The sequence below is a fragment of the Somniosus microcephalus genome, chromosome 21 (assembly GCF_052327205.1).
Source record: "Somniosus microcephalus isolate GS21.2 chromosome 21, FLI_Smic_1.0, whole genome shotgun sequence".
NCBI classification, from domain to species: Eukaryota; Metazoa; Chordata; class Chondrichthyes; order Squaliformes; family Somniosidae; genus Somniosus; species Somniosus microcephalus.
Window position 1 is genome coordinate 73,818,895 of NC_141007.1, and position 27,424 is coordinate 73,846,318.

The following is a 27,424-nucleotide window of genomic DNA, read 5'->3' on the forward strand; positions in this document are numbered from 1 at the left end:
CTGACTTAGAAGTATATCGCCGATCCTTAATCGTCGCTGGCTCAAAATCCTGGAACTCCCTCCCTAACAGCACTGTGGGAGTACCTTCACCACACAGACTGCAGCGGTTCAAGAAGGCGGCTCACCACCACCTTCTCAAGGGCAATTGGGGATGGGCGATATAAGCAGCGCAGTGTCCTCAGTACTTCCTCACAGGGAGGGAGAGAAAGAAGATTCAGACATCCCTAGGCTACTCTCTCATACCTTCCTCAGCAGATCTTTACGGGCCGAGATTGCTAAAGATTTGATTTTATAAGCTCTGCCTCTTCTGGCCATTTGAACATCCCTGATTTTAATCGCTCCACCATTGTCGGCCGTGCCTTCAGCTGCCTGGGTTCTAAACTCTGGAATTCCCTCCCTAAACCTCTCCCCCTCTCTTTGCTCCTTAAAACCTACCTCTTTGACCAAGCTTTTGGTCACCTGCCCTAATATCTCTTTATGTGGCTCGTTGCCAAATTTTGTTTTTTTTTGATACTGCTCCTGTGGAGCGCCTTGAGATGTTTTATTACGTTACAGGCGCTATATTCTATCTTCTTCTATATATATAAATCGGTACTTCTGTCTGTCATTCTGTCTGTCTGTCATCGCGTGTGCGTCTGTCGGGTATGCGCTCGAAAGTTACAGGGCGTACCTACGCGCGCGTTACCTCCAAAGAAAGCTTACGCTTCCGAGACGGTTTTAAGCGTATTTACGTTTCGGCCGGGCTAAAATCGCGCCCGCGGTATCCGAAAAACCTTAACATTCCGCTCATTAGCATCTCATTATCCGCTCATTAGCGACAGAGTGACCTCGAGCTCGACCAATCGTACGCCGGGTTGCTGGCGTGTGCCGCCGGGCCAATCGGTGCGTGTGTGGCCGGGCCTTATCGTTCTGAACCGAGGTGAGTCGCCGCCATCTTGATTCCAAACTTTTCCTTTCTTTTTCCCGCTTTCTGCGTCTTTAAAAAAAACGTTGCTTTTAAAACACATATTGTTTTAAAAAAAAAATGATTTAGAAACGAATTAACTTATCTAATCTCATTAATTTTCCTACCTTTCCCCGTTTTTCCAGGTAGGCCTCGAAGCCTCGGCTTCTCCTTCGCACCCACGCCCGAGCTAGGCAACTCCCGGCCCCACTCGAAGGCTGGAGGGCCGAGCCTCAGCCCAGCACCGCTAGGGTGCGCGCGCAGCAGGAGCTGAGATGCGGCGTCTCTCTCTGGCTCGGCCGGGGGGCGGGGCTTGCTGAGCGTCAAGCGTCACCCTGGCAACCGGCCCCCCGGCCGTCTCGCACAGCCGCAATCGGCGGTCTTCACCTCGGGGGGGGGGGGGGCGCGACCCTCGGGGGGGGGCCGCGACCCTCTGCGGGGGCCGCGACCCGGGGGGGGGGCGCGACCCACGGGGGGGGCCGCGACCCTCGGGGGGGGGGGCGCAACCCTCGGGGGGGCCCCCGCCCTCCCTCTCCCTCCCCCGCGCCCCCCCCTCCCCCGCGCCCCCCCCTCCCCTTCCCCCCCTCCCCCCCCGCCCCCTCCCCTTCCCCCCCCTCTCCCCCCCTTCCCTTCCCCCCTTCTCTTCCCCCCCCGCCCTCCCTTCCCCCCCCCGCCCTCCCTCCCCCCCCCCCCCCCAGTCGCTCTCTCTCTCTCTCTTCCAACAACAACATGCCCTCGAAAAAGCCTCGGCACCGCCGGGCACTTCAGCTAGTAAATATATAAGTTATTGTTGTGAGGAGCAAGTGCCTCCCAACCACTTTGGGCAGGGAATAGTGTGTGGGTGGGGGGGGGGAAAGGGGAGAGGGGGGGAGCGAGAGAAAAATGATGTGTGGTGCATTTAAGATCTTAAGTCCCTGATGTACATTAATGATTTTTTTTCTTGGTAGCAAACTGTCAGAGTGGAATCTACGATGTTCCTAAATCAGTGACTCAGAAGTTAAGGATTAATTCCAGTAAGTAATTGTGTTTTTTTTTCCCACCTCCTTAGTATTCCTGTCAGTGATTCCTGCTCCGGCTGCAGTTCCACAGGCGCCCTCAGCCCTTCACTACCCTGCCTAACTGCACATTCTTCATCTGTCAGCCTCGACAGTGAGTGTGAGCCGGCCATTCCGATGTGGAAGGCATCACAGCCGAGACAGACCCCGTCCACATGCGCTGTTTCTATACTGGCCTCTTGGTACTACCAGATCAAGGTCTTCGAGGGCGCCAGGCATGGTGAATCCGGCACGGGTGCATCAGGGTTGCTGCCAGTTGATGGAATGTTGGCCTTTATCTCAGGGGGCTGGATTACAAAGGGGAGGAAGTGATGCTTCAGTAATACAGAGCCTTGGTCAGACTCCCCCTGGAGCACGGCGTTCAGCTCTGGGCCCCGCACCTCGGGAAGGATAGATTGGCCTTGGAGGGGGAGCAGCGCAGATTCACCAGAATGACACCGGGGCTCAGAGGGTTAAATTATGAGGACAGATCACATAAGTTTGGCTTGTATTCCCCTGAGTATGGAAGATTGAGGGGTGATCTGATTGAGGTGTTTAAAATGTTAAAAGGATTCAATAGGGTAGATACAGAGAAACTGTTTCCTCTGTTGGGGGAATCAAGAATGAGGGGACATAATCTTAAAATTAGAGTAAGGCCGTTCAGGAGTGAAATTTGGAAGCACTTTATCACACTTTTTAAAAATTCGTTCATGGGATGTGGGCGTCGCTGTCGAGGCCAGCATTTATTGCCCATCCCTAATTGCCCTTGAGAAGGTGGTGGTGAGCCGCCTTCTTGAACCGCTGCAGTCTGTGTGGTGAAGGTTCTCCCACAGTGCTGTTAGGGAGGGAGTTCCAGGATTTTGACCCGGCGACGATGAAGGATCAGCGATATATTTCCAAGCCAGGATGGTGTGTGACTTGGAGGGGAACTTGGAGGTGGTGCTGTTCCCATGTGCCTGCTGCCCTTGTCCTTCTAGGTGGTAGAGGTCGCGGGTTTGGGAGGTGCTGCCGAAGAAGCCTTGGCGAGTTGCTGCAGTGCATCTTGTAGATGGTACACACTGCAGCCACGGTGCGCCGGTGGTGGAGGGAGTGAATGTTTAAGGTGGTAGATGGGGTGCCAATCAAGCGGGCTGCTTTGTCCTGCATGGCGTCGAGCTTCTTGAGTGTTGTTGGAGCTGCACTCATCTAGGCAAGTGGAGAATATTCCATCACACTCCTGACTTGTGCCTTGTAGATGGTAGAAAGGCTTTGGGGAGTCGTAGTAGAAATCTGGAACTGTTTCCCCAAAAAAGGCTGTGGATGCTGGGGGTCAATTTAAGCTTTCAAGACCGAGATCGATAGATTTTTGTTGGGTAAGGGTATCGAGGGACATGGAGCAACGGCAGGTAAATGGATTTGAGGCACAGATCAGCCTTGATCTAATTGAATAGCGGAGCAGGCTTGAGGGGCTGAATGGCCTCTTCCTGTCCCTTTGTTCCTAACTGCGCAAGACCCGTGTGCTGGCAACACCCTGTGAAGCCAATACAAAATCAGCGATACCCACACACTCCACCTTTACTGATCCACAGAGTTATACTGAGAGAGTGAGGCATGGAAGAGCTGCATGCTGGAGCAGAACACATTCAATGTCCTGTTGCTGAGTTCCCTATCTCAGCTGTGCTACTGTGAGGAGGCACTGGGGGAAGGGAAAGAAGAATTCCAAATTAATTTAGGCAGATCACTCTCGCATGCCGGATCAATAGCAGCATTGGTGTTGTCCCAGGAGAAGCCAAGGCTTCTTCGGCAGCACCTCCCAAACCCGCGACCTCTTCCACCTAGAAGGACAAGGGCAGCAGGTGCATGGGAACACCGCCACCTCCAAGTTCCCCTCCAAGTCACACACCATCCTGACTTGGAAGTATATCGCCATTCCTTCATTGTCGCTGGGTCAAAATCCTGGAACTCCCTACCCAACATCACTGTGGGAGTACCTTCACTACACAGACTGCAGCGGTTCAAGGCGGCGGCTCACCACCACCTTCTCAAGGGCAACTAGGGATGGACAATAAATGCTGGACCTGCCAGCGACGCCCACATCCCGCATCTCCAACATGCTTCTCTCTATTCTTGCGAGATAGACACACTCCAGATTGTAACACACTTCAGTGCGTAAGCACTGACAACCTCCAATGCTTCGCTCATGCAACCATTCTCCAGATGTAGCCTGGGCAGTGAGTGTCAGCGGGCTGTTTGACCTTGGAGGGTGTTACAACTGAATCTGATCCTGTGCTGGCCCGACGTCCACTCCACGACTTTTCCAGCCGGGCTCCTCCCGGATACCGATCCAGAACAAGACCCTCGGCTCAGGGTACTGAGGCCAATTGTAGTGTCCCTACTGCCACCTGGTGGCAATCAGCTAACTCAACGCCCACACGCTTCAAGCCTGGTATTTCCTGCTCTGTATTTTTCGGTGCTGTTACCAACTGAATCTGTAGGGGGAGCATCTTTTCATTCCTATTCCGTTTGCCTATGTTACCCAGAGTGGTTGTGGAATCACGGTCTCGCCTTTGTTTCAGATGTTCAGCCTTACCCTGACGAACCGTTCACCTCCAGCTCCAACACAGGACTATTAGACGAAATCATTTCAGACTGCAGGAATTCTACCTGCGACTGGCTGGATTCCACTGACACACAGTAAGTGCACATAAGGTTCAGGAACTCCGATTCAGCACCCAGCGTAGGTTAGTGATTAACTAGAAGGTTAGTTGTATTGATCAGTGCCAATCTACGGGCTGTTACCATACTGATAACATAAGAACGTTAAAAGAGAAGGTAATAACCGTCGCTGTTTAATTTCAACCCCACCTTCTCACCATACCCCTCACACATTTATACTGCCTGTTAAACTCTATTAAATCTCCTCCCAGCTATAGTGGAAACAATCCCAATAATGCCAGTCTCTCCTCATAACTAGAGTTTCCCATCCCTGGCATCATCCTGTGCTCAACGACCTACATTGTCTCCCGGTCCAGCAACGCCTCAGTTTTAAAATTCTCATCCTTTTTTTCAAATCCCTCACTGGCCTCGCCCCCTCCCACTCAGTGAGAAGATGATCTTGGGTTCAAAACCTCACCTGACCCCCCACTTTGTACGCTCTGACATACAGACACGCCAAGAAGCTGTTGAGAACAGAATAAGAACATAAGAATTAGGAGCAGGAGTCGGCCATTCAGCCCCTCAATAAGATCATGGCTGATCTCCTACCTCATCTCCACTTTCCTGAACTATCCCCATATCCCTTGATTCCCTTAATATTCAAAAATCTATCGATCTCTGTCTTGAATATACTCGACGACTGAGCCTCCACAGCCATCTGGGGTAGAGAATTCCAAAGATTCACCATCCTCTGAGTGAAGAAATTTCTCCTCATCTCAGTCTTAAATGGCGACCCCTTATCCTGAGACTATGACCCCTATTTCTAGACTCTCCAGCCAGGGGAAACATTCTCCCAGCATCTACCCTGTCAAGCCCCTTAAGAATTTTACACTTTTCAATGAGATCACTGCACATTCTTCGAAGCTCTAGGGAATATAGGCCCATTTTTCTACTTTAACAGGTCTGCTTATTAGAAAACCTTTATTTGGTGGGCCATCGTGTGTCTCTATTTTTCTTTCCCAATTGTTTCCCTCACTGCTGAAGCCATTAGCGCAAGCTGGGGTAGAGTTCCATGATGCTAAGTCGTCCCCCAAGACACCATCCTTCCTGTATGAATCTAGACAGTGAGCGTTGGCACGTTATTTGACTATGGAAGGCATCCCAAACAAGTCCGATCCTGCCCTCAACTCTGTCCAGCGGGGGGCGGGATGGCGGGGGGGGGGAAGGGGAGTCACTGAATAGCAGTCAGGAGAAGGAGCCCCAATCAATCTCACTTCCACAACACAAGGTGCCAACACAGTTCTACCTCCACCCCTTGCTGGGATCAGTTGGACCTGGATTTTCCTGACTTTCGTGGCTCAGGTAATTAACCTGCTGGTGGCACTGTGACCTTAAGCAATGTTGGTTATAACGAGTCTGAAGTATCAATACCGTCTTGTGGTTTTTTTCTCCCCCCGCCCCCCCAGGAATGCCTCTATTCTAACCTAACGCCAGCTACTGAGCACCAGGAGGAGAGGAGCCCTCGGCAAGGCACGAAAGAAACAGCACAAAGCAGCTTCCACATCGTTTTGACTGCGTTGCTGTCTGATTACACCCAGTCATGTATCGTTTTTATAATCTTTGTTACGCACTGAACTGGCAGGAAATGTCACCTAGGTAACCAAAGTCACTCTAGCACACATGGAAACGCTGTAAATCAGGAATATTCGTGCAAAGAATATTTCACGCAATCAGAGGCTGCCGGCACTTTGGCACAAACAAAATTAATTGCTAAAATGCAGGCGATCATGGCACATTTTAAATTTGCAGTATACTTAAAAGCATGAAAAATAAGTACATTTATTTAACAGTGAACTCCCTGGTTTACGATGTGGAACTCGTGGTTCAGAGTTCTCGTGTAACAGGGTGACATTTAAACAAGAGGTCAAAAGTAACTGCGTGCTGCTTACACAAAGTACCATAAAATCCAGACTATGAGTCGCACCTGTATATAAACTGCACCCTATTTAAAATAACTTATAATTGAAGTCGGGCTGGTGTACAAGTCGCTGCCCATTATATTTTGCAGCCTACAGCAGGTGTAACTAATGCATATGATTCTCCCTTTGTTCTCTTGCCAACGTCCTCCCTTCCTCTCCTGAAGGTGCTGGTCCCAGCCCGAATACAGTGTTGCCTGCCCTCTAATACCTCACCTACCTAGACAGTTGGTAGTGACAGGCTATTTGTGCATGAAGGGCATCACAGTTGATGCTGCCCTCACCCGATGTCTACATCTGCGCTTCCAACAAAGGTCACTGGGAACTGACCAAGAAGTGTGGCTGATTTTCCCCTCCACCCCGCCCCTCCCCCCAGATCAGGAAGGCGGAAACCATTGTTGAGCCGAATGGCTGTAAATACTTTGTAATACTTGTTATTGTAATGTAACACTTCTTGGTAACTGATACCCAGCAGTTAACGCGACACAGACTGAGAACTGAGCCTAGCAACTTCTGCAGGGCCTAGATATTCATCGCTGGCCGTGCAATGGAACCGAATATCAGGCGCTGAGTGTAACGGGCGGCCGATCCGATACCATCCATTTAGCGTCACCGCCTGAGAGGAATTTCTAGGCCAAGGTCTGTACAGCTCAGAGTCACACATTGACCGTGAAGAAAATTACATATCGTCCCAGCTTTAAAGTTGATCATTTGATGAGGTGCCTTGTTACCTGGCCATGCAATCCAGGTCTTTGCTTGGAGCCTGTTCCTGTCCTTTGCTGGGGCTGCTGAAAGATTGGGGATGTCCCAGATGTAAAATGACTGGCCTTTCACTTCCTAAACCCAATGTCAACTCCAGCCCAGACTGATGGGATGTAAATATCCTTGACCTGCTGGCTGTGGGAGGTCCTGTGTGAAAGGTCTTTGGGCAGTCGCAGATCAGACCCCAGTAGGCATCCACCCAACAAGCTTGCCCCAGTTCGGCACCAATTGGCACCCTCGGTCACAGAGGGCACTGGATGGCTGTTGTGGGAAATGTCATGCGCGCAGTGGAAGGAGCTGTTCTGAGGTCGGGGCTGAGCATCTTGTTAGGGCAAAGTAGAGCGAGCTTTACTCTGCATCTAACCCACAGAAATACCAGACCTGGTACTGATACATTTGGGTACCCACATTTAAAAAAAATTATTCATTCACAGGATGTGGGCATCGCTGGCAAGGCCAGCATTTATTGCCCATCCTTAATTGTCCTTGAGAACGTGGTGGTGAGCCACCTTCTTGACAACTGAGTGGCTTGCTAGGCCATTTCAGAGGGGCTGTTTCAAGGGGACCACATTGCTGTGGGTCTGGAGTCACATATAGGCCCAGACTGGGTAAGGTCGGCAGATTTCTTTCCCTAAAGGACATTAGTGAACCAGATGGGTTTTTACAACAATCCGATAGATACTAGCTTTTTATTACAGATTTATTTAATTAACTGAATTTAAATTCCCCAGCTGCCGTGGTGGGATTTGAACTCGTGTCTCTGGATCATTAGTCCAGGCCTCTAGTCCAGTAACATAACCACTGTGCTTCCGTACCGGTAATGTGTACCATTCCCCAACATAAACTTCACGAATAAAACAATCTATCTTGTCTCTGAGCTGAGATCTACTGTATATGTTGATTGTACTGTAATGTTATTCATAATTTGTATATGAATCTTACTGTCCTGCGAATATTGTATTCACTGATTCTGTTTTATGTGTGAGATTTGTTGTGTATTGTGCAATATATTCTCAATAAACATATTACAGAACAATCTGCTGAAGGCTGATTTATTGCAGCAGTAGGATTTTAGTAGCTAAACTATTCAGGATATAATTTACCATTAATAATATGTAGAATGCTCTCTCTCTGTCTGTCTCTATCTCTCAATCTGTCTCTCTCTGTCTGTCGCTCTCACTGTCTTTCTGTCTCGCTCTGTCTGTCTCTCTCTCTGTCTCTCTCACTCTGTCTCTGTCGCGCTCTCTCTCTCTCTCTGTCTGTCTCTATCTCTCTCACTCTCTGTCTCTGTCTGTCTGTTTCTGTCTGCCTGTCTCTATCTCTCTCACTCTGTCTCTTTCTGTCTGCCTGCCTCTATCTCTCTCACTCTGTCTCTCTCTTTCTGTCTCTCTCACTCTGTCTCTGTCTCTCTCTGTCTGTCTTTCTCTCTTTCTCTTTCTCTCTGTCGTCTATCTCTAAAACTATTTTTTTTTAGTGACACTGTCTCCTGACAGCTGGTTACAAATCCCGTCTAGCATCGTAACCAGGACAGGTGATTTGCCGTTGTTCAGACCTGCTCAGAAACCAGCATTTCAATGCCTCCGGGACCTTTTAATGCAAACTTATGATTCTTGTGCAGCAAATCTCACTACACGCATTAAGTGTGGTCATTTGCAGAACTCATTACAATATGCCCCACTTTCCCTAATCAAAAACTTCTAAAACAAGGTACCAAATTCAAACCAATTACAACCACATGTAATGGCACACGGGATTCCACTATCAGCACCACTGCCCTAAGAAAACTTGGGAAATGACCCTCGGAACAAGGAAAGAATAAAGAGAAAAGGCAATTTCCCCAAAACATTCCATGTATATATTCAAAAAATGTTTTTTAAAAGCTGACCGTGTAGTGAAGGACACAGGCTTGTATAAAGCCTGAGTTAGGTGGAGCCAGGGCAAGCTGCTGCTTCAATTGTAACCAGAGTTTAGTTTGCAGACCCATCACCTGAAGATTGCCTGTGCCTCGTAGCAACTGCCTGTCACAGCTCACAGTGCGGGAATCTGCAGGACCGGGCACGGTGTTGATTGATTTTTCATTTGGTTGGTTTGTGACTTTACATATGTGCTGATGCTTTGATTGCAAAGCTGTTCATGGTTGATGTTCCACAAGAACACTTCCTGTTAACTATTCATGTGAGTCACCAATCAGTCAAACTTGCCAGACCAATGCCTCATTTTTAAAATTTTCATCCTTGTTTTCAAATCCCTCCGTGGTCTCGCCCCTCCCTATCTCTGTAACTTCCTCCAGCCCCACAACCCTCCGAGATCTCTGCGCTCCTCCAATTCTGGCCTCATGCACATCCCCGATTTTCATCGCTCCACCATTGGCAGCCGTGCCTTCAGCTGCCTGGGCCCTAAGCTCTGGAATTCCCTCCCTAAATCTCTCCGCCTTGCTACCTCTCTCTCCTTTAAGATGCCATGGACAGCACGGTGGCATAGTGGTTAGCACTGTTGCCTCACAGCGCCAGGGACCCGGGTTCGAATCCGGCCTCGGGTGACTGTGTGGAGTTTGCACATTCTCCCCGTGTTTGCGTGGGTTTTCTCCGGGTGCTCTGGTTTCCTCCCACAGTCCAAAGATGTGCGAGTTAGGTTGATTGGCTATGATAAATTGACCCTTAGTGTTAGGGCGATTAAATACGTGGGGTTACGGGGATAGGGTGGGATATGTGTTGGTGTAGGGGTTACGGGGATCGGGTGGGATATGTGTCGGTGCAGGCTCGATGGGCCGAAATGGCCTCTATCTGCACTGTGGGGCTTCTGTGATTCTGTGAAAACCTACAAGCTTTTGGTCACCTGTCCTGATATCATCTTATGTGGCTCGGTGTCAAATTTTATCTGATAATCGCTCCTGTGAAGCACCTTGGGAGGTTTTACTACATTAAAGGTGCTGTATAAATGCAAGTTGTTGGATTGTTTTGTAAATAGTGTACTCACCCAGATCAAAGTGGAATCTGTGGCATCAATGTTATAGAACTTCCTGTTTGGTTTGGAGCACAGTGGGTAAATTAGGATCCATAAACTTGCACTTATGTAAGTGGTATAAAGACCGTATTCTGTTTATGCTAAGGAACAAGATTGCTCTTTTTTTATTTTTGGGGGAGTAGTTCATCTCAAATTTTGTTAGAAGAATCTCTGACCTTCTGAACTATTTCTGGACTTTTAGTATTGGATTGGACTGATCAATATCTCGCCTATACTACTTCTGTAAATAATTCTATTTGTGAATAAATCTGCTTAGTAATTTAGCCTGTTATGAAAAATGTCTTGTTTGGCTGAAATTATCTGTCTTGTGAGATGTGGTCAAATCGGACCTGCTATCCAGGTTAAAACAGGTAAAAGGGATTGGCCTGTGACACATTATATCCCATATACTAAATGCATAAAGTTAAGTTTCAGGTCACCAGGATTGCATGTTCACCTATGGGTTCAGGCTGCCTTTTGCACTGAGAATGTGTAAAACCCATAATGACCAAGCTGAAATCATAATAATCTGAAGTGTGTTACAATCTGGAGTGTGTATCTTTCAGGAATAGAGAGAAACATGTTGGAGATACACAGTTATTCCCCCAGCGTCCGAGAGAAACGAAAAACATGGGTTAATTTATTTTATTCATTCACGGGATGTGGTGATCGCTGGCAAGGCCAGCATTAATTGCCCTTGAGAAGGTGGTGGTGAGCCACTGCCTTGAACCGTTGCAGTCCGTGTGGTGAAGGTACTCCCATAGTGCTGTTAGGGAGGGAGTTCCAGGATTTTGACCCAGTGACGATGAAGGATCGGCGATATATTTCCAAGTAGTCAGGATGGTGTGTGACTTGGAGTGGAACTTGGAGGTGGTGGTGTTCCAAGGCGCCTGCTGCCCTTGTCCTTCTAGGTGGTAGAGTTTGCGGGTTTGGGAGGTGCTGCCGAAGAAGCCTTGGTGAGTTCCTGCAGTGTATCTTGTAGATAGTACACACTGCAGCCACGGTACGCCGGTGGTGGAGGGAGTGAATGTTTAATGTGGTGGATGGGGTGCCAATCAAGTGGGCTGCTTTGTCTTGGATGGTGTCGAGCTTCTTGAGTGTTGTTGGAACTGCACTCATCCAGGCAAGTGGAGAGTATTCCATCACACTCCTTACTTGTGCCTTGTAGATGGTGGAAAGGCTTTGGGGAGTCAGGAGGTGAGACACTCGCCGCAGAATACCTAGCCTCTGACCTGCTCTTGTTGCCACAGTATTTATGTGGCTGGTCCAGTTAAGTTTCTGGTCAATGGTGACCCCCAGGATGTTGATGGTGGGGGATTCGCCGATGGTAATCCTGTTGAATGTCAAGGGGACATGGCTGGACTCTCTTGTTGGGGCTAGTCATTTATCTAATCTAATGCTGATAACCTGCTGTGCATTTCTTTTGTTTAATTCAAAGTTGGAGCATTCACAATTTGTCTTCATCGAAGGGTCTTCCACCTGAAACGTTAACTCTGTTTCTCTCCACAGATGCTGCCTGACCTGCTCAGCATTTCCAGCATTTTGTTTTTTATTTAAGATTTCCAGCATCTGCTTGTTGTTGTGTTGTCTTTATCTGTAATGTGCACAGTACTGATTATAAAAACAAAATGTGTCATTTCGGGGTTACTCTATCTCTGTTTTGCAGACAGATAGGCGAACTTGATATTGCAAAGTACAGGGTTATCTCATGCATACCGGAGAGTTTATCTGTGTTAATGTGTGCAGCTTTTGTTAATTCAATGGGTTTGCAATCTGTTCCTCTCTCTCATACACTCTCTGTTGGCTGTGGGTTGACCTTTGCGGGGGAGGAGGAGGAGTGGGAGGAGGTGGAGAGGGAGATTTGCTCCTGTCATCGCAGTGCCTTCGGACGGTGAGTCTCTCCCGGCTGAGTTTATTGCGAGAAATCCCAGGAATATTTGTAGTTTTTTTTTACTTCTTCCCGACTGCACGTGGCGTGTTTGAGCCGGGGAGCGAAGAGTTGTGGCGGAGCCGGAGTCCGGGTCGGGTCCGGGACAGGTACCGCTTTACACGTTGCATTAACCCGTTCGGGGACGGGCTGCGGGTTGCGGGTGTTCACTGAATGTTGAGCAGAGTTCACCAGCCGAACACGCAGCAGCAAAATGTTTTGAGTGGAAGGTATTCCATTAATAATTTGCTGATGAAAGTAATTATGATTTCCACGGTCTTGTTTTGTTTGGCGCGTAACTTTTTAATTTAAAATAAAATGTATCATCAACGATAGAGGCTGTTTGTAAAGTTCTGCTTAATGTGTGGCTTTGCGGATCCGGGAAATAATGGACTGATCCCGCTCCGTGACCCGGGATCTCCCACTCCGTGTCCCGGAGTGATCCCGTTCCGTGTCCCGGACTGATCCCGTTCTGTGTCCCGGGATCTCCAGCTCCATCTCCTGGACTGACCCCGCTCCGTCTCCCGGGACTGATCCCGCTCCGTCTCCCGGGACTGATCCCGCTCCGTCTCCCGGACTGATCCCGCTCCGTGTCCCGGGACTGATCCCGCTCCGTCATAACATAAGAAATAGGAGCAGGAGTCATAGAGTTTTACAGCGCAGAAAGAGGCCCTTCGGCCCATCGTGCCTGCGCCGTCCATCAATCCCTGTCCAGTCTAATCCCATTTTCCAGCATTTGGTCCATAGCCTTGTATGCAATGGCATTTCAAGTGCTCATCCAAATGCTTCTTGAATGTTGTGAGGGTTCCTGCCTCTACCACCCTTTCAGGCAGAGAGTTCCAGATTCCAACCACCCTCTGGGTGAAAAAGTTCCTCCTCAAATCCCCTCTAAATCTCCTGCCCCTTACCTTGAATCTATGCCCCCTTGTTATTGACCCCCCTACTAAGGGGAAAAGTTCCTCTTTATCTACCCTATCTATGCCCCTCATCATTTTGTACACCTCAATCAGGTCCCCCCTCAGCCTTCTTTGCTCCAATGAAAACAACCCCAGCCTGTTTAGTCTTTCTTCATAGCTGAGGCGCTCCATCCCAGGTAACATCCTGGTGAATCTTCTCTGCACCCTCTCTAAAGCAATCACATCCTTCCTATAGTGAGGCGACCAGAACTGCACACAGTACTCCAGCTGTGGCCTCACCAGCGTTTTGTACAGCTCCATCATAACCTCCCTGCTTTTATATTCTATGCCTCGGCTAATGAAGGCAAGTATCCCATATGCCTTTTTAACCACCTTATCTACCTGTTCCGCTGCCTTCAGGGATCTATGTACATGCACACCAAGGTCCCTCTGATCCTCTGTACTTCCTAGGGTCCTACCACTCATTGTGTACTCCCTTGCCTTATTTGTCCGTCCAAAATGCATCACCTCGCACTTTTCAGGGTTAAATTCCATTTGCCACTTTTCCGCCCATCTGACCAACTCGTTTATATCTTCCTGTAGCCTGAGGCTTTCCTCCTCACAATTTACCACCCCACCAATTTTCGTGTCATCTGCGAACTTACTGATCATACCTTTTACATTCTCATCCAAATCATTTATGTAGATCACAAACAGCAAGGGACCCAGCACCGATCCCTGAGGTACCCCACTAGACACAGGCTTCCAGTCACAAAAGCAACCTTCGACCATCACCCTCTGCCTCCTGCCACTCAGCCAGTTTAGGATCCAACGCGCCAAGGCACCCTGGATCCCATGGGCTCTTACCTTCTTGACCAGTCTCCTATGCGGGACTTTGTCAAAAGCTTTACTGAAGTCCATGTAAACCACATCCACAGCATTTCCCTCATCCACACACCTAGTCACCCCCTCGAAAAATTCAATCAGATTTGTCAGACATGATTTACCCTTGACAAAGCCATGCTGACTATCCCCGATTAATCCTTGCCTCTCCAAGTGGAGACTAATTTTGTCCCTCAGAATTTTTTCCAATAATTTCCCTACCACAGATGTTAGGCTCACTGGCCTGTAATTCCCTGGTTTATCCCTGCTACCCTTCTTGAATAATGGTACTACGTTAGCTGTTCTCCAGTCCTCTGGTACATCCCCCGTGGCCAGAGAGGTTCTGAAAATTTGTGTCAGAGCCCCTGCAATCTCCTCCCTTGCCTCACACAACAGCCTGGGATACATCTCGTCCGGGCCTGGGGATTTATCCACTTTTTGGCCTGCTAAAACTGCTAGTACCTCCTCCCTCTCGATGCTAATATGTTCAAGTATGTCACAGTCCCCTTGCCCGATTTCTATGTCTACATCATCTTTCTCCATAGTGAACACAGATGCAAAAAATTCATTTAAAACCCCGCCTACATCATCTGGCTCTACACACAGATTGCCACTTTGGTCCCTAATGGGCCCTACCCTTTCCCTGGTTATCCTCTTGCCCTTAATATACTTATAAAACATCTTAGGATTTTCCTTTATTTTGCTCACCAGTGTTATTTCATGGCCCCTCCTCGCCCTCCTAATTTCTTTTTTAAGTATGCCCCTGCACTTTTTATACCCCTCTAGGGTTTCCTCCGTCTTTAGTCTTTTGTAACTGCCAAAAGCCCCCCTTTTTTTCCTAATGCATTTTTGTATATCCCTTGTCATCCAAGGTTCCCTTTGCTTGTTGGTCCCACCCTTGACCTTTACAGGAACATGTTGCGTTGTACTCTCTCTATTTCCCCTCTGAAAGCCTCCCACTGCTTTGATGTGGATTTTCCTATAAGTAGCTGCTCCCAGTCCACTTTGGCCAGATCCTGCCTTATCATATTAAAATCGGCCATCCCCCAATTTAGAACCCCTCGAGCCTGCTCCGCCATTCAATAAGATCATGGCTGATCTGATCCTAACCTCAAATCTACTTCCACTCTCCATCCCATGTGATCTCCCGGGAGAGGCGAAAAATCAGATAAAAACCCAATGGCCAATTTGGGAGAAAAAATCTGGGAAATTCCTCTCCGACCCATCTAGGCGATCGAAACTCGTCCAGGAGATCACTCTGTCCCTGTATTTCCTGCAGTACTTACCCTCTGTAAAAGATGATCTCCACCCCAGCCAGGAACAGGCCCAATTTACTCTTGAAGGACTCCTAGCTGGCAGCCTGTTCCCGAGCTCTCCACTAATCCCTGTGAATAGAACCATCTCCTGAAATCTAACACAGAATTAGAACACAAGAAGTAGGAGCAGGACCAGGCTACACGGCCCCTGGGCCCGCTCCGCCACCCACAGGGCCATGACCGATCCGAACCTAGACTCATGTCCAATTTCCTGCCCGCTCCCCGTAACCCCTAATTCCCTTTACTTCTAGGAAACTGTCTATTTCTGTTCTAAATTTATTTAATGATGTAGCTTCCACAGCTTTCTGGGGCAGCAAATTCCACAGACCTACTACCCTCTGAGTGAAGAAGTTTCTCCTCATCTCAGTTTTGAAAGAGCAGCCCCTTATTCTAAGATTATGCCCCCTAGTTCTAGTTTCACCCATCATTGGGAACATCCTCACCGCATCCACTCGATCAAGCCCCTTCACAATCTTATATGTTTCAATAAGATCGCCTCTCATTCTTCTGAACTCCAATGAGTAGAGTCCCAATCTACTCAACCTCTCCTCGTATGTCCACCCCCTCATCCCCGGGATTAACCGAGTGAACCTTCGGTTCTGCCTCGAGAGCAAGTATGTCTTTTCTTAAGTATGGACACCAAAACTGTATGCAGTATTCCAGGTGCGGTCTCACCAATACCTTGTATAACTGCAGCAATACCTCCCTGTTTTTATATTCTATCCCCCTAGCAATAAAAGCCAACATTCCATTGGCCGCCTTGAGCACCTGCTGCACCTGCTTACTAACTTTTTGAGTTTCGTGCACCAAGACCCTGATCCCGCTCCGTGTCCCGGGACTGATCCCGCTCCGTGTCCCGGGACTGATCCCGCTCCGTGTCCCGGGACTGATCCCGCTCCGTGTCCCGGGACTGATCCCGCTCCGTGTCCCGGGACTGATCCCGCTCCGTGTCCCGGGACTGATCCCGCTCCGTGTCCCGGGACTGATCCCGCTCCGTGTCCCGGGACTGATCCCGCTCCGTGTCCCGGGACTGATTCCGCTCCGTCTCCCAGGACCCTGCGATCAGGCTGGTGAACGACTCCTTGCTCCAGTCTCTATTCTCACGGCCATGGACTGGTCCCTGACCCGCAGATCTCCCGCTGCCAGCTGTTGTCTGTCTCGCTGCTCACTGCCATCTCTCAGATCCACAGGCGCGGGGTGAGGAGCGGAGAATGAAGAGGCTCCTCCCAAGGGGGCAAGGGTGAACGGCGGCTCTTCTCCGGGCAGCAACCGGCGGGGATGGAGGAGACAGAGAGGGAGCCACACACCCCGGAGCCCTCAGTCACTGCCAACTCCGAGGGAGACGGGATCGTGGAACTGGGGAGCACAGAGGGACTGCCCATGGGAACAGAGGATGTGAGTTCAGCTCTCTATCTGTGTCTGTGTGTCTGCCTCTCTGTCTGTGTCAGTGTCTGTCAGTGTCTATGTCTCTGTGTGTGTGTGTGTCAGTGTCCCTGTCTGTGTCAGTGTCTGTGTGTGTCTGTGTCAGTGTGTGTCAGAGTGTGTCTGTGTGTCAAGTGTCCCTGTCTGTGTCAGTGTGTGACAGTGTCTGTGTGTGTGTCTGTTAGTGTCAGTGTGTGTGTGTTAGTGTCAGTATCTGTCTGTGTGATAATGTCCCTGTGTGTGTCAGTATCTCTGTCAGTGCCTGTGTCTCTCATATTCCTTTCTCAGTCTCTTTCTGCACCTGTCTATGCATTTTCCTGTGATTTGCTCAGTGTCCCTACTCTCTCTGAGTCTCTATCATTATCTCACTCTGTCTGTGTTTCCCTCTGTTACACTAGGGGTGTCCAAACAGCTGCCCCTGACCCTCAGCAACCCAGTCCTGGACCCCAGGTAACTCAGTGTACTTACACGATAGCAAAATACTGCACGAAGGGTTTCTGAAATGTTGACTCTATTTCTCTCTCCACGGATGTTGCCTGGCCTGCTGAGTTTTTCCAGCATTTTCTGTTGTTATTTCAGTGTACTTACAGTTGTGTTTACTCATTGAGTTGAGCTGTTTGAATGTTACAGCCTGGCGTTTTGGAAAGGGCTGTTTTTAGCACCGTGGCCTCATTGCTGAATAAATCCTAAATCAGAACACCCAAATCTGTTAGAATCAGCAACCTGAGATATCTGGGAATTAATGGGAACACAAAGTTAAACATTATACGTGGCCCTGCAGCCCCTTCCTGTGAACCTATATGGCTCATGAAGGCAAGGCGCTCCGACAGCCTGCTGTATACAGTGTGTTGCTATCGGTGTCTCAACCCCTCTCTCTCCCTGTACCTATATGTGTTTCTGTGCCTGATCCTGTTCAGCCTCTCGCTTTCTGTCTCAATCTCTCTTGTCAATCTCTGTGCATCTGTCACGGTTTGCATATTTGTGTATCTGTGCGTGCATGTGTTGTGTATATACTGTTTGTGTTTGTGTATCTCTGTTCAGTCTGTCTCTCTCTGTCTGCAGCTGTCTCAATATTTAAAGGAACACTGTATTCATAAAAGTGTCTTTGGCAAACACTGTTTTTGGCTAGGGGGAGCCAGAAGAACTATGTGTGATGTTTGGCCACAATAGTATCAGACAGCAATGTGTTTCAATGCAGCTGAAATAAAGTTTGCCAAACACTTTTATGAAGATCGTGGCCCTTTAACAATATTTAAAAGAAAGAAAGACTAGCATTTATATAGCGCCTTTCACGGACACCGGATGTCCCAAAGTGCTGTGCAGTCAATTAAGTACTTTTGAAGTGCAGTCACTGTTGTAATGTAGGAAATGCGGCAGCCAATTTGTGCACAGCAAACTCCCACAAACAGCAATGTGATAATCTGTTTTAGTGATGTTGGTTGAGGGATAAATATTGGCCAGGATACTGGGGAGAACTCCCCTGCTCTTCTTTGAAATAGTGGCCATGGGACCTTTTGCGTCCGCCCGAGAGAGCAGACGGGGCCTCGGTTTAACATCTCATCCGAAAGACAGCATCTCCAACAGTGCAGCACTCCCTCAGCACTGCACTGGAGTGTCAGCCTAGATTTTTGTGCTCAAGTCTCTGGAGTGGGGACTTAAACCCACAACCTTCTGACTCAGAGGCGAGGGTGCTACCCACTGAGCCACAGCTGACATTATCGTACTTTTCTATCGGCCTTAAGCAGCAGGTTGTTTTACAAACCGTAAACTTGTAGCAAGATTGGATTTTGAAGTGGGAAAAGGGATGGGGGGGATTAAGTTATAATCTGTTCAGTGATTGAGTGGTGTTTTATTGGGATAGTACAGTGTCCCTTAACCACTGAGGTAGAGATGTTGGTGTAATGATTCAGCACCCAACATTGTAACAAAAGGATGTATTAAATGCTTCCCACTTATTTTTTGGGAAAATGTGATTGCAATTGATTTCTGTGTGTGGGGATCTCGGTGATGTATGAAGTACAATTTCTCAAATGCATGGCGCTTATTGATTTCATTATTATGCTAAGAGCCAGTGGGGGGATATCTGATTGTAGCGTTAGAATATATAGCCACCCGCTGTTTCCTTGTGGCCATCTGCTGATTATTGCTGGGTGAGAGCGAGGGAGGTTTAATCCTGATAGCTGCTGACGTGGCCAGTTTCAGCTCGGACAGGGGTGGGGGGTGGCGGGTCACTACAATTGCCTTCAGTGCCCCGTGAATAGAAAGGGGGAAACTGATGCGGGTTTCTCACTCTCGGTCACTATCTGGTGACTGCTGCTGCAAAGTGCGAGTGTGTGGATGTTGGGTGAGATGATGAGTCTCAGGTGCGATGCCCCTATGGTCGAATAGCGAGCCACCGTTCACAATTTAGACTCATATGTGGATTCAGATTCAATAGCAGCCTTCAAAAGGGAATTGGATAAATACTTGAAGGAGAAAAAAATTGCAGTGGTGTGGGGAAAGAGCGGGGGAGTGGGACTAACTGGATTGCTCTTCGAATTGCCTCCTTCCGTGCTGTACTGTTCTATGATTTGTGAAAAGTGGCCATTTGGGTACTGGAGGCTGCCTATGGTATCCCCCTCCCCCGCCCCGGCATCTCCAGTACAGGAGGGAGAAATTGGAGTGCGGAAATATTAATTATCAGTAATGTTTCGGTTAATCTCAATGTACATTCCTCACTCTGAATTTCGTCACACAGTAACAACATACTGACCTTCACTCTCTGCCATTACAAGTCACTGTCAACATAAAGACTCAAACAAAAGAAAGCAAAATCACCCCAGATCTTTTAGCATTTATTATAATAAATATTCATTGACCTGACCTCCGCCTGATTTCAGGCCTGTGATCCTGTCTCACAAGATGCGTGTTACAAGCTCGTGTCATACTCTTCGCATTTAATGTTTCACAATCCCCATTTTTTCCTCCTTGTTCCTCTTCTGACTCGTGCTCAGCTTTGGCTCCATGGGTACCTCACTTCCTGTGGCCATCGGCCATCTGGTGACGACCAGTAAGGGTTGGGCTGTTCAACTACTGAGGCCTTCACAGCTGAGCCTGATCCAGTCTTCACCAGACACCCACACGTATACAAACTCCGACCAAGGTGTCAGTCATGGCTCAGTGGGCAGCACCCTCCCCTCTGAGTCAGAAGGTTGTGGGTTCAAGTCCGTCTCCAGGGACTTGAGCGCAAAAATCCAGGCTGACACTCCAGTGCTGTACTGAGGGAGTGCTGCACTGTTGGAGGTGCCGTTTTTCGGATGAGATATTAAACCGAGGCCCCGTCTGCCCTCTCAGGTGGACGTAAAAGATCCCACGGCCACTATTTTGAAGAAGAGTAGGGTAGTTCTTCCTGGGGCCAACATTTATCCCTCAACCAGCATCACTAAAAACCGATTATCTGGTCATTATCACATTGCTGTTTGTGGGATCTTGCTGTGCGCAAATTGGCTGCTGCGTTTCCTACATTACAACAGTGACTGCACTTCAAAAAGTACTTCATTGGCTGTAAAGAGCTTTGGGACGTCTGGTGGTCGTGGAAGGCGCTGTATAAATGCAAGTTTTTTTTAAGGTGTCAGTGGCTGGCAAGCAGCATCAACGGTCTAGATGGTTTCTTCCCCCACCTCCCCTCCGTCCTCGGCTCGGGGACCCTGGAGTTAATTGTAGGGCACAAGCTGCCGCCAAGGCTGACTGTGGCCAGTTCAGCACCAAGAAAGAAAGAACTTGTATTTATACAGCACCTTTCACGACCTCAGGACATCCCAAAGCACTTTCCAGCCAAGTGTTGTAATGTAGGAAACGCGGCAGCCAATTTGCGCACAGCAAGCTCCCACAAACAGCAATGTGATAATGACCAGATAATCTGTTTTTTAGTGATGTTGGTTGAGGGATAAATATTGGCCAGGACACCGGGGCTAACTCCCCGGCTCTTCTTCAAAATAGTGCCATGGGATCTTTTACATCCACCTGAAAGGGCAGATATCTGCATCTGAAAGACGGCACCTCCGACAGTGCAGCACTCCCTCGGCACTGCACTGGAATGTCAGCCCTAGCTATTTGTGCTCCAGTCTCTGGAGTGGGACTTGAACCCCTGACCTTCTGACTCTGAGGTGAGAGTGCTGCCCGCTGAGCCACAGCTGAGCACTGATCAGAGATCTTGCCCTGACCCCTGTTTTTTGTCAGAATTTTTTTTTTTTTTACAGTGGAGGATTCGGAGATCCGTCATAGATCTTTATTGCAACAGCAGGAACTCTGATACAGCTCGGAATCTGGTGAGAATGTCACCACTGCAGCTTAATGGGTCTGAAAGGGACTTTCACACAGAAACTGAGATGATCGGAAATACTTTTTCTCTTGAATTATTGAGAATGTGGCAGATAGATCGGGTTTGTCCAGCACAGAGCAATGACTGCTGCCGGTGAGGGACTGATATAGGATCCCGGTGACATGGGAATGGCCGAGGATTCCTGCCGTTTGAGGTGAGGGTATCTGGTGCTGTTGAACAGATCGGTGACACTGATACTCCGTGGCCTCGGGCTGGTAATTATTGAAGGTGGTGGGGAGGTTCATTAAAAAGGCAAGTGAAAGCATTTAGATCAATGAAAGCTTTCATTAGTGTGAGATCTCTGGTGGATTGCATTGCAGAGACCTTCACCACTGGGAGCAGGAGGGGCTCGTACTCTGTGAGACGAGACTGTCACCCAAATGTCCAAGTTTCACACGTGAGCCTAGGCTGTGAACGGCGGCCAGCTATTCAACCATGGGGGCATAGAAGATAGGAGCAGGAGTAGGCCATTCAATAATAATAATAATCAACTTTATTGTCATTGTTAGTGCACAAGTGCAGTACAACGAAATGTAGGCTTGCGGCTCCCGAGAGTGTACATTTAGACTAAGACATTTAAACATTCAACATTCATTTGGCTTGTAATACATTAACATAAACATAATAAAGTGCATTGGCAGATGTGCAGGCTTTAGAGTTTATTTGTGGAGTTCAGTAGGATGACAGCCCTGGGAAAGAAGCTGTTCCTAAATCTGGTCGTTCGGGTGCGAATGCATCTGTAGCGTCTCCCAGATGGCAGGAGGGCGAACAGACTGTGGCTGGGGTGGGTAGGGTCTTTGATGATGGACCGTGACCTCCGTAGACAGCGTTTCTGGTATATGTGCTCTATGGTCGGTAGCCGGGTGCCGGTAATGCGTTGGGCAGTTTTGACTACCCGCTGCAGGGCTTTCCGGTCATAGTAGCTACAGCTGCCATACCATACTGTGATACAGTTCGTCAGGATGCTCTCTCTTGTGCAGCGGTAAAAGTTAGAGAGGATCAGGGGTGACAGGTTACATCCCTTCAGCCTCCGTAGGAAATATAGGCGCTGCTGGGCCTTCTTCACCAGAGAGGAGGTATTGAGGGACCAGGAGAGGTCTTCCGTGATGTGGACTCCGAGGAACTTAAAGCTGTCCACCCTTTCCACCACAGCCCCATGGATGTGGATGGGGGTGTGACTTCCGCCTTTAGACTTCCTGAAGTCCACAATGATTTCTTTGGTTTTCTTGATGTTGAGGGCCAGGTTGTTATCGGCGCACCACTTCACGAGATGCTGGACCTCCTCCCTGTAGGCTGACTCATCATTGTTGGTGATCTGGCCTACCACTGTGGTATCATCCGCAAACTTGATGATGGTGTTGGAACCATGAACAGCCACACAGTCGTGGGTGAAGAGGGAGTAGAGGAGGGGGCTCACAAACAGGCTCGGCCCCTCGAGCCTGTTTTGCCATTCAATGAGATCATGGTCTGATCATCCAAATTCAGTACCCTGTCCCTGCCTTCTCCCCATATCCCTTGATCCCTTTAGCCTTAAGAAATATATCTAACTCCTTCTTGAATATATTTAATGAATTGGTCTCCACTGCCTTGTGTGGTAGAGAATTCCACAGGTTCACCACTCTCTGGGTGAAGAAATTCCTCCTCATCTCTGTCCTAAATGGCTTACCCCTTATCCTTAGACTGTGACTCCTGGTTCTGGAGCCGAGACTAATCAGCTCACCCTAGCCTGACCCGTACCAGTCAGATTGGACAGTGGACAGATCTTGTTTAGCCCAAGTGTAGGCTAGTAAATATCAGAAGGAGCAAGGGGGAAATGAATAAGATGGGACTTGGCTTGGGACGATTTACTAGGCAAGAGCGGCTGTATAAATGCAAGTTGTTATTGTTGTCTCAATATTAAAGGGGAGGGTGTCCAAAGCACTAAATACCAGGTAGTTTCCTCTCCACACTCGAGCAGCTCAGGTAGAAATTTTTATGCAGTATAATGTGGAGAAATGTGAAGTTATCCACTTTGGTAGGAAAAAATAGAAAAGCAGAATATTTTTTAAATGGTGGGGAATGTTGGTGTTCAGAGGGACCTGGGTGTCCTTGTACACGAATCACTGAAAGTTAACATGCAGGTACAAGCAAGCAATTAAGAAAGCAAATGGTGTGTTGGTCTTTATTACAAGAGGATTTGAGTATAAGAGAAAGATGTCTTACTGCAATTATATAGGGCCCCTGGTGAGACCACACCTGGAGTATTGTGTTACAGTTTTGGTCTCCTTACCTAAGGAAGGATATACCTGCCATAGAGGGAGTGCAACGAAGGTTCACCAGACTGGTTTCCTGGGATGGGGGGATTGTCCTATGAGGAGAGATTGAGTAGACTAGGCCTATATTCCCTAGAGTTTAAAAGAATAAGAGGAGATCTCATTGAAATATGTAAAATTTTTTAAGGGGCGTGACAGGGTAGATGCAGGGAGGATGTTTTCCCCTGGCTGGAGAGTCTAGAACCAGGGGTCACAGTCTCAGGAGAGAAGGGGTCGGCCATTTAGGACTGAGATGAGGAGAAATCTCTTCACTGAGGGTGAGTGAATCTTTGGAATTCTCTACCCCAGAGGGCTGTGGATGCTCAATCGTTGAGTATATTCAAGACAGAGATCGATAGATTTTTGGACTCTAGGGGAATCAAGGGATATGGGAGATCTGGGCAGAAAGTGGAGTTGAGATCGATGATCAGCCATGACCTTATTGAATGGCGGAGCAAGGCTCGAGGAGACCGAAATGGCCAACTCCTGCTCCTATATTTCTTAAGTTTTTATGTTTGTCTCCTGTAAACCACTTAAGATTGGAGTGAATAAAACTGTCCAACCTAAAAATAAACATTCTCAAACTGTTTTACAGTACAAGTCCCATCCTGTTTAAATCAGAATGTTGCTACAGTATACGTTACATAGTTTGGTATGCCAGTACGTGTTATGTATGTTACTGTGTGAGCTGAACCTAACTGCTTTTTCTTCTCCCCCCTATATGTACATCGCTGCCTCTCTTTCTGTAGCACTGGAAAGTTCTCTTTCGACCAGGTAAGTGTACTTTTAAACAAAACTACAGACGTTTTTATCACTGAGTTTTTAATGAGTTACTTGACCTGTACAATCGGTAATTATGGGGAAACATTTCTGGAAAACTGACTGTCCAAAAGGTAAATTTATGATTCTCACTCTCATGAAATGATATAAATATGTCCGCGTAGCGTGTCCGCGTTGGCGTGTCTGTGTTGTAGTTGTAACTGGGAAGAGGCTAGATTCCTCTAAGCAATGTGTAGTAAAATCATAAATGCATTCTTTATAAAAGTGTTTATAATTCTCCACTGCATGTTGTATTCACGCAAGAACCTCCCCACAGTCTCCAGTGGGGAGTCAGGTGTACGGTAAATGAGTTGATGCCGAGCCACATCCTGTGAATTTCGAGATCTCGCGCCAGTCCTGGGGCCGGTCAAGGTGACAGTTTCTGAACGGATATCAGCAAGGACAGATCAGTGGGAGGGGGGGTAGGGTGAGAGAGGGGTATAGTGAGGGGTGGTAGTGAGGGGGGTAGAGTGAGGGGGGTATAATCTAATACAATGTGCAATTTGTTGGGTGAACTGGTCGCTGTGTAAACCTCATAAACTTCTGCTTGTTCAGGAGCGAGTTTGTATTTAACAGATCTTCACATTCACAGTTACCGTTGTTACGTAGAAAAAGCATGGCAGCCATATTGTGCAGCCATCATCACCAATCCCATAAACAGCAGCGAGATGACTGACTGGTTAATGTATTTTTTGGTGTTGTTGGCTAGGACAGTGAAAGCACAGCTTCAAATAATACCATAGAGGATCAGTAATGTGTCACTGAACTGGCAGGTGACGCCCTCATCCAAAAGACGGCTCCTCTGACAGTGCAGCACTCCCTCGGTACCTGCACTGAAAGGTCAGGTTACATCAGGTGAGCAAGCCCTGGAGCGGGACTTGAACCCACGACCTTCTGACTCAGAGGTTGAGAGCGCTACCATTGGGCCAGGCGGCTGACAGTTTATTTGGGTTTATTCAGAATCATGTGAGTATATTATCTCATGCATTTTAACTGAAGCCTGTTTAATGTTTTTGAGGTGCTTTTGTGCTCCGTACTGTATAGGATGGGGTTTGTTAAAGGAGGGGTTTGATATTGACACCGAGAGTCGCAACGCACACACTGGTCCGTCTTTGACACGTGCTCTGTGAGATCCCAGGTGGGTTTTTTTTTTGCGGGGGCGTGGTGGAGGGGGGGGGGGGGGACTGAGAACGGCTTTAGTGCATCGATTACGTGGGATGTGTGGAGGCTGTAGATTCCCCCCCCACCCCTCCCCACCCCCCCCGAACTGTCTCTCATTAGCTCCTTTTTATATTTAAGCAGTGATTCATTTCAACCATTTTCTGCTGTTTGTTCTGGAAGAGAAGCAGCTCTCTGCTCAATCAGATTCAAATGTATTTATCTGCAGTAAATGGCATGACTCACAGTTCCTGTGTGTAAGCAGTAAAGTGTGTCCCTGTTATCTGTGGAATGATTTCCATCTTTTTGGCATTTTCTGAGTCCCAATCCCAGCACACTCACACGGGCCCCAGTTTAAGGTCGGTTGGCGCAGTCAGTTAGGCACTGGACCCAGGGGGAGTAGAAAGGAAGAACTTGCATTTATGTAGCGCCTTTCACGACCTCTGGACGCCCCAAAGCGTTTACAGCCAATGAGGTACTTTTTGAAGTGTAGTCACTGTTGTAATGTAGGAAACGCAGCAGCCAATCTTGCGCACACGCAGCAAGATCACCACAAACGACTATGTGATAATGACCACAAATCATCTGTCTTTTTTGGGTGTTGACTGAGGGTAAATATTGGTCAGAGACCACGAGTAGGTCTTCAGTTTGAATCCCAGCAGGCCTTAACTCTACCGTTGACCTTTCTGTAGTGGACAGGATATGCACTATATCTAGTAGGGTATGAGAGAAAGTGGGAGATGGAACAGTGGAATCAGCGGAGAATACAGAACGAGGTGGACAAAATATATCTGCAGAATTTGGGAAGCAGCGAAGGGCTGATTGGAGCTTGGAGTTTCTGTCGTACAGGTTGAGGAGCGAGGAGACGGGCGGGTTAGATTAAACTTGGCCCCTCAGTAGACTCAGCACAGGCCGAGGGATGGGACCGGTGTGGTTCAGTATCACAGCGAGCAGTGCACCCAGACACTGAGCCACCGAGAGAAGATGTGCTTTGAGCTTTTCCTTTTTTAATACTTTTAATCACTGTCCACCTCCGCCATCACCTGAACATGTTTATCAACTCAAAATGAAATTCTCCAGCAGCACATCTCTCTGGAGAAGTAGGAAGAGGGGGAAGGGGGGAGAGAGGGAGGGGACAGGAGAGGGGTGTGAGGGTGAGGGGGAGAGGGAGAGGATGGAGAGCGGTGAGGGGGAGACGAGAGGGAGGGGGAGACGGGAGATGAGGAGAGGTTAGGAGGGGGAAGGAGATGGGGGAGGAGAGGGATGAGGATGGAGAGAGCGTGAGGGGAAAGAGAGGGAGGGGACTGGAGAGGGAGTGAGCGATGGGGGGGGAATTAGATGAGGGGAGACGAGGAGCGGATGGAGAGGGGGAGGGGGAGGAGGAGAGAGAGAAGTGAGTGACAGATGGAGGTAGTAGTCGTGGAAGGGAAATGAGAGGAGAGAGGGAGCAGGGGAAGGGGAGGGGCAAGGGGGGGAAATGAGAGGGGCTAGGGCGAGGGAGATGGATGAGAGAGAGGGAGGGAGGTGAGATCTACCATCCAACCTAAACCACTGTTTTACAACAAAGCTTTATAATGAGATCTGATTATTGCTTTCACAGACACTTTGCACTCTGATATCAATCCAAATTTTTAAAGCCAGATTGGTGGGGGTTGAAATCGATAGAGAGAGAAAGTCCGTTGAACAAAACCCTGAAAATCTCTCAAGGGAGTTCTTGCATTTATTAGCCCCTCATGAGCAGGATTGTAGCTCGCAGTTCACGATTGGTGCACGCCCCAGCGAGTCTGTTGCCTCACTCACTGGGCCGAGAACAAGGGTCGCCAACTCTGCGTGGACATATTGCTGGAGGTTTCTTCACCTGACCTCCCGCCTTCCACCGGCCCCCGCCTGGTCAAAACCGCCTCCTTCCCCCATCGCCATTATTTTTCATGCCCCTATGATGTCTCTCCTCCCATGGTGTTGTTCCCAGCAGATTCCTGGAGCCTCCAGGACAATCCTGGA

General features: G+C 48.5%; 2 protein-coding genes across 2 annotated transcripts in view; both read left to right on the forward strand.

Annotated features, from left to right (window-relative positions):
• Window positions 1-8,379, forward strand: part of LOC147102964 (uncharacterized) — a 29,698-nt gene extending 21,319 nt beyond the window's left edge. The window contains exons 9-11 of the mRNA XM_085963957.1: window positions 1,891-1,956; window positions 4,533-4,650; window positions 6,078-8,379. Of these exons, the coding sequence (XP_085820083.1) occupies window positions 1,891-1,956; window positions 4,533-4,650; window positions 6,078-6,099 (206 nt within the window). The 3' untranslated portion in view covers window positions 6,100-8,379. The remainder of the gene's footprint in view (window positions 1-1,890; window positions 1,957-4,532; window positions 4,651-6,077) is intronic.
• A 4,053-nt stretch (window positions 8,380-12,432) lies between these two features.
• rhbdl3 (rhomboid, veinlet-like 3 (Drosophila)) overlaps window positions 12,433-27,424 on the forward strand; it is a 46,436-nt gene continuing 31,444 nt past the window's right edge. Inside the window, exons 1-3 of the mRNA XM_085963960.1 lie at window positions 12,433-12,509; window positions 16,556-16,768; window positions 24,196-24,209. Coding sequence (XP_085820086.1) covers window positions 16,652-16,768; window positions 24,196-24,209 — 131 coding nt within the window. The 5' untranslated portion in view covers window positions 12,433-12,509; window positions 16,556-16,651. The remainder of the gene's footprint in view (window positions 12,510-16,555; window positions 16,769-24,195; window positions 24,210-27,424) is intronic.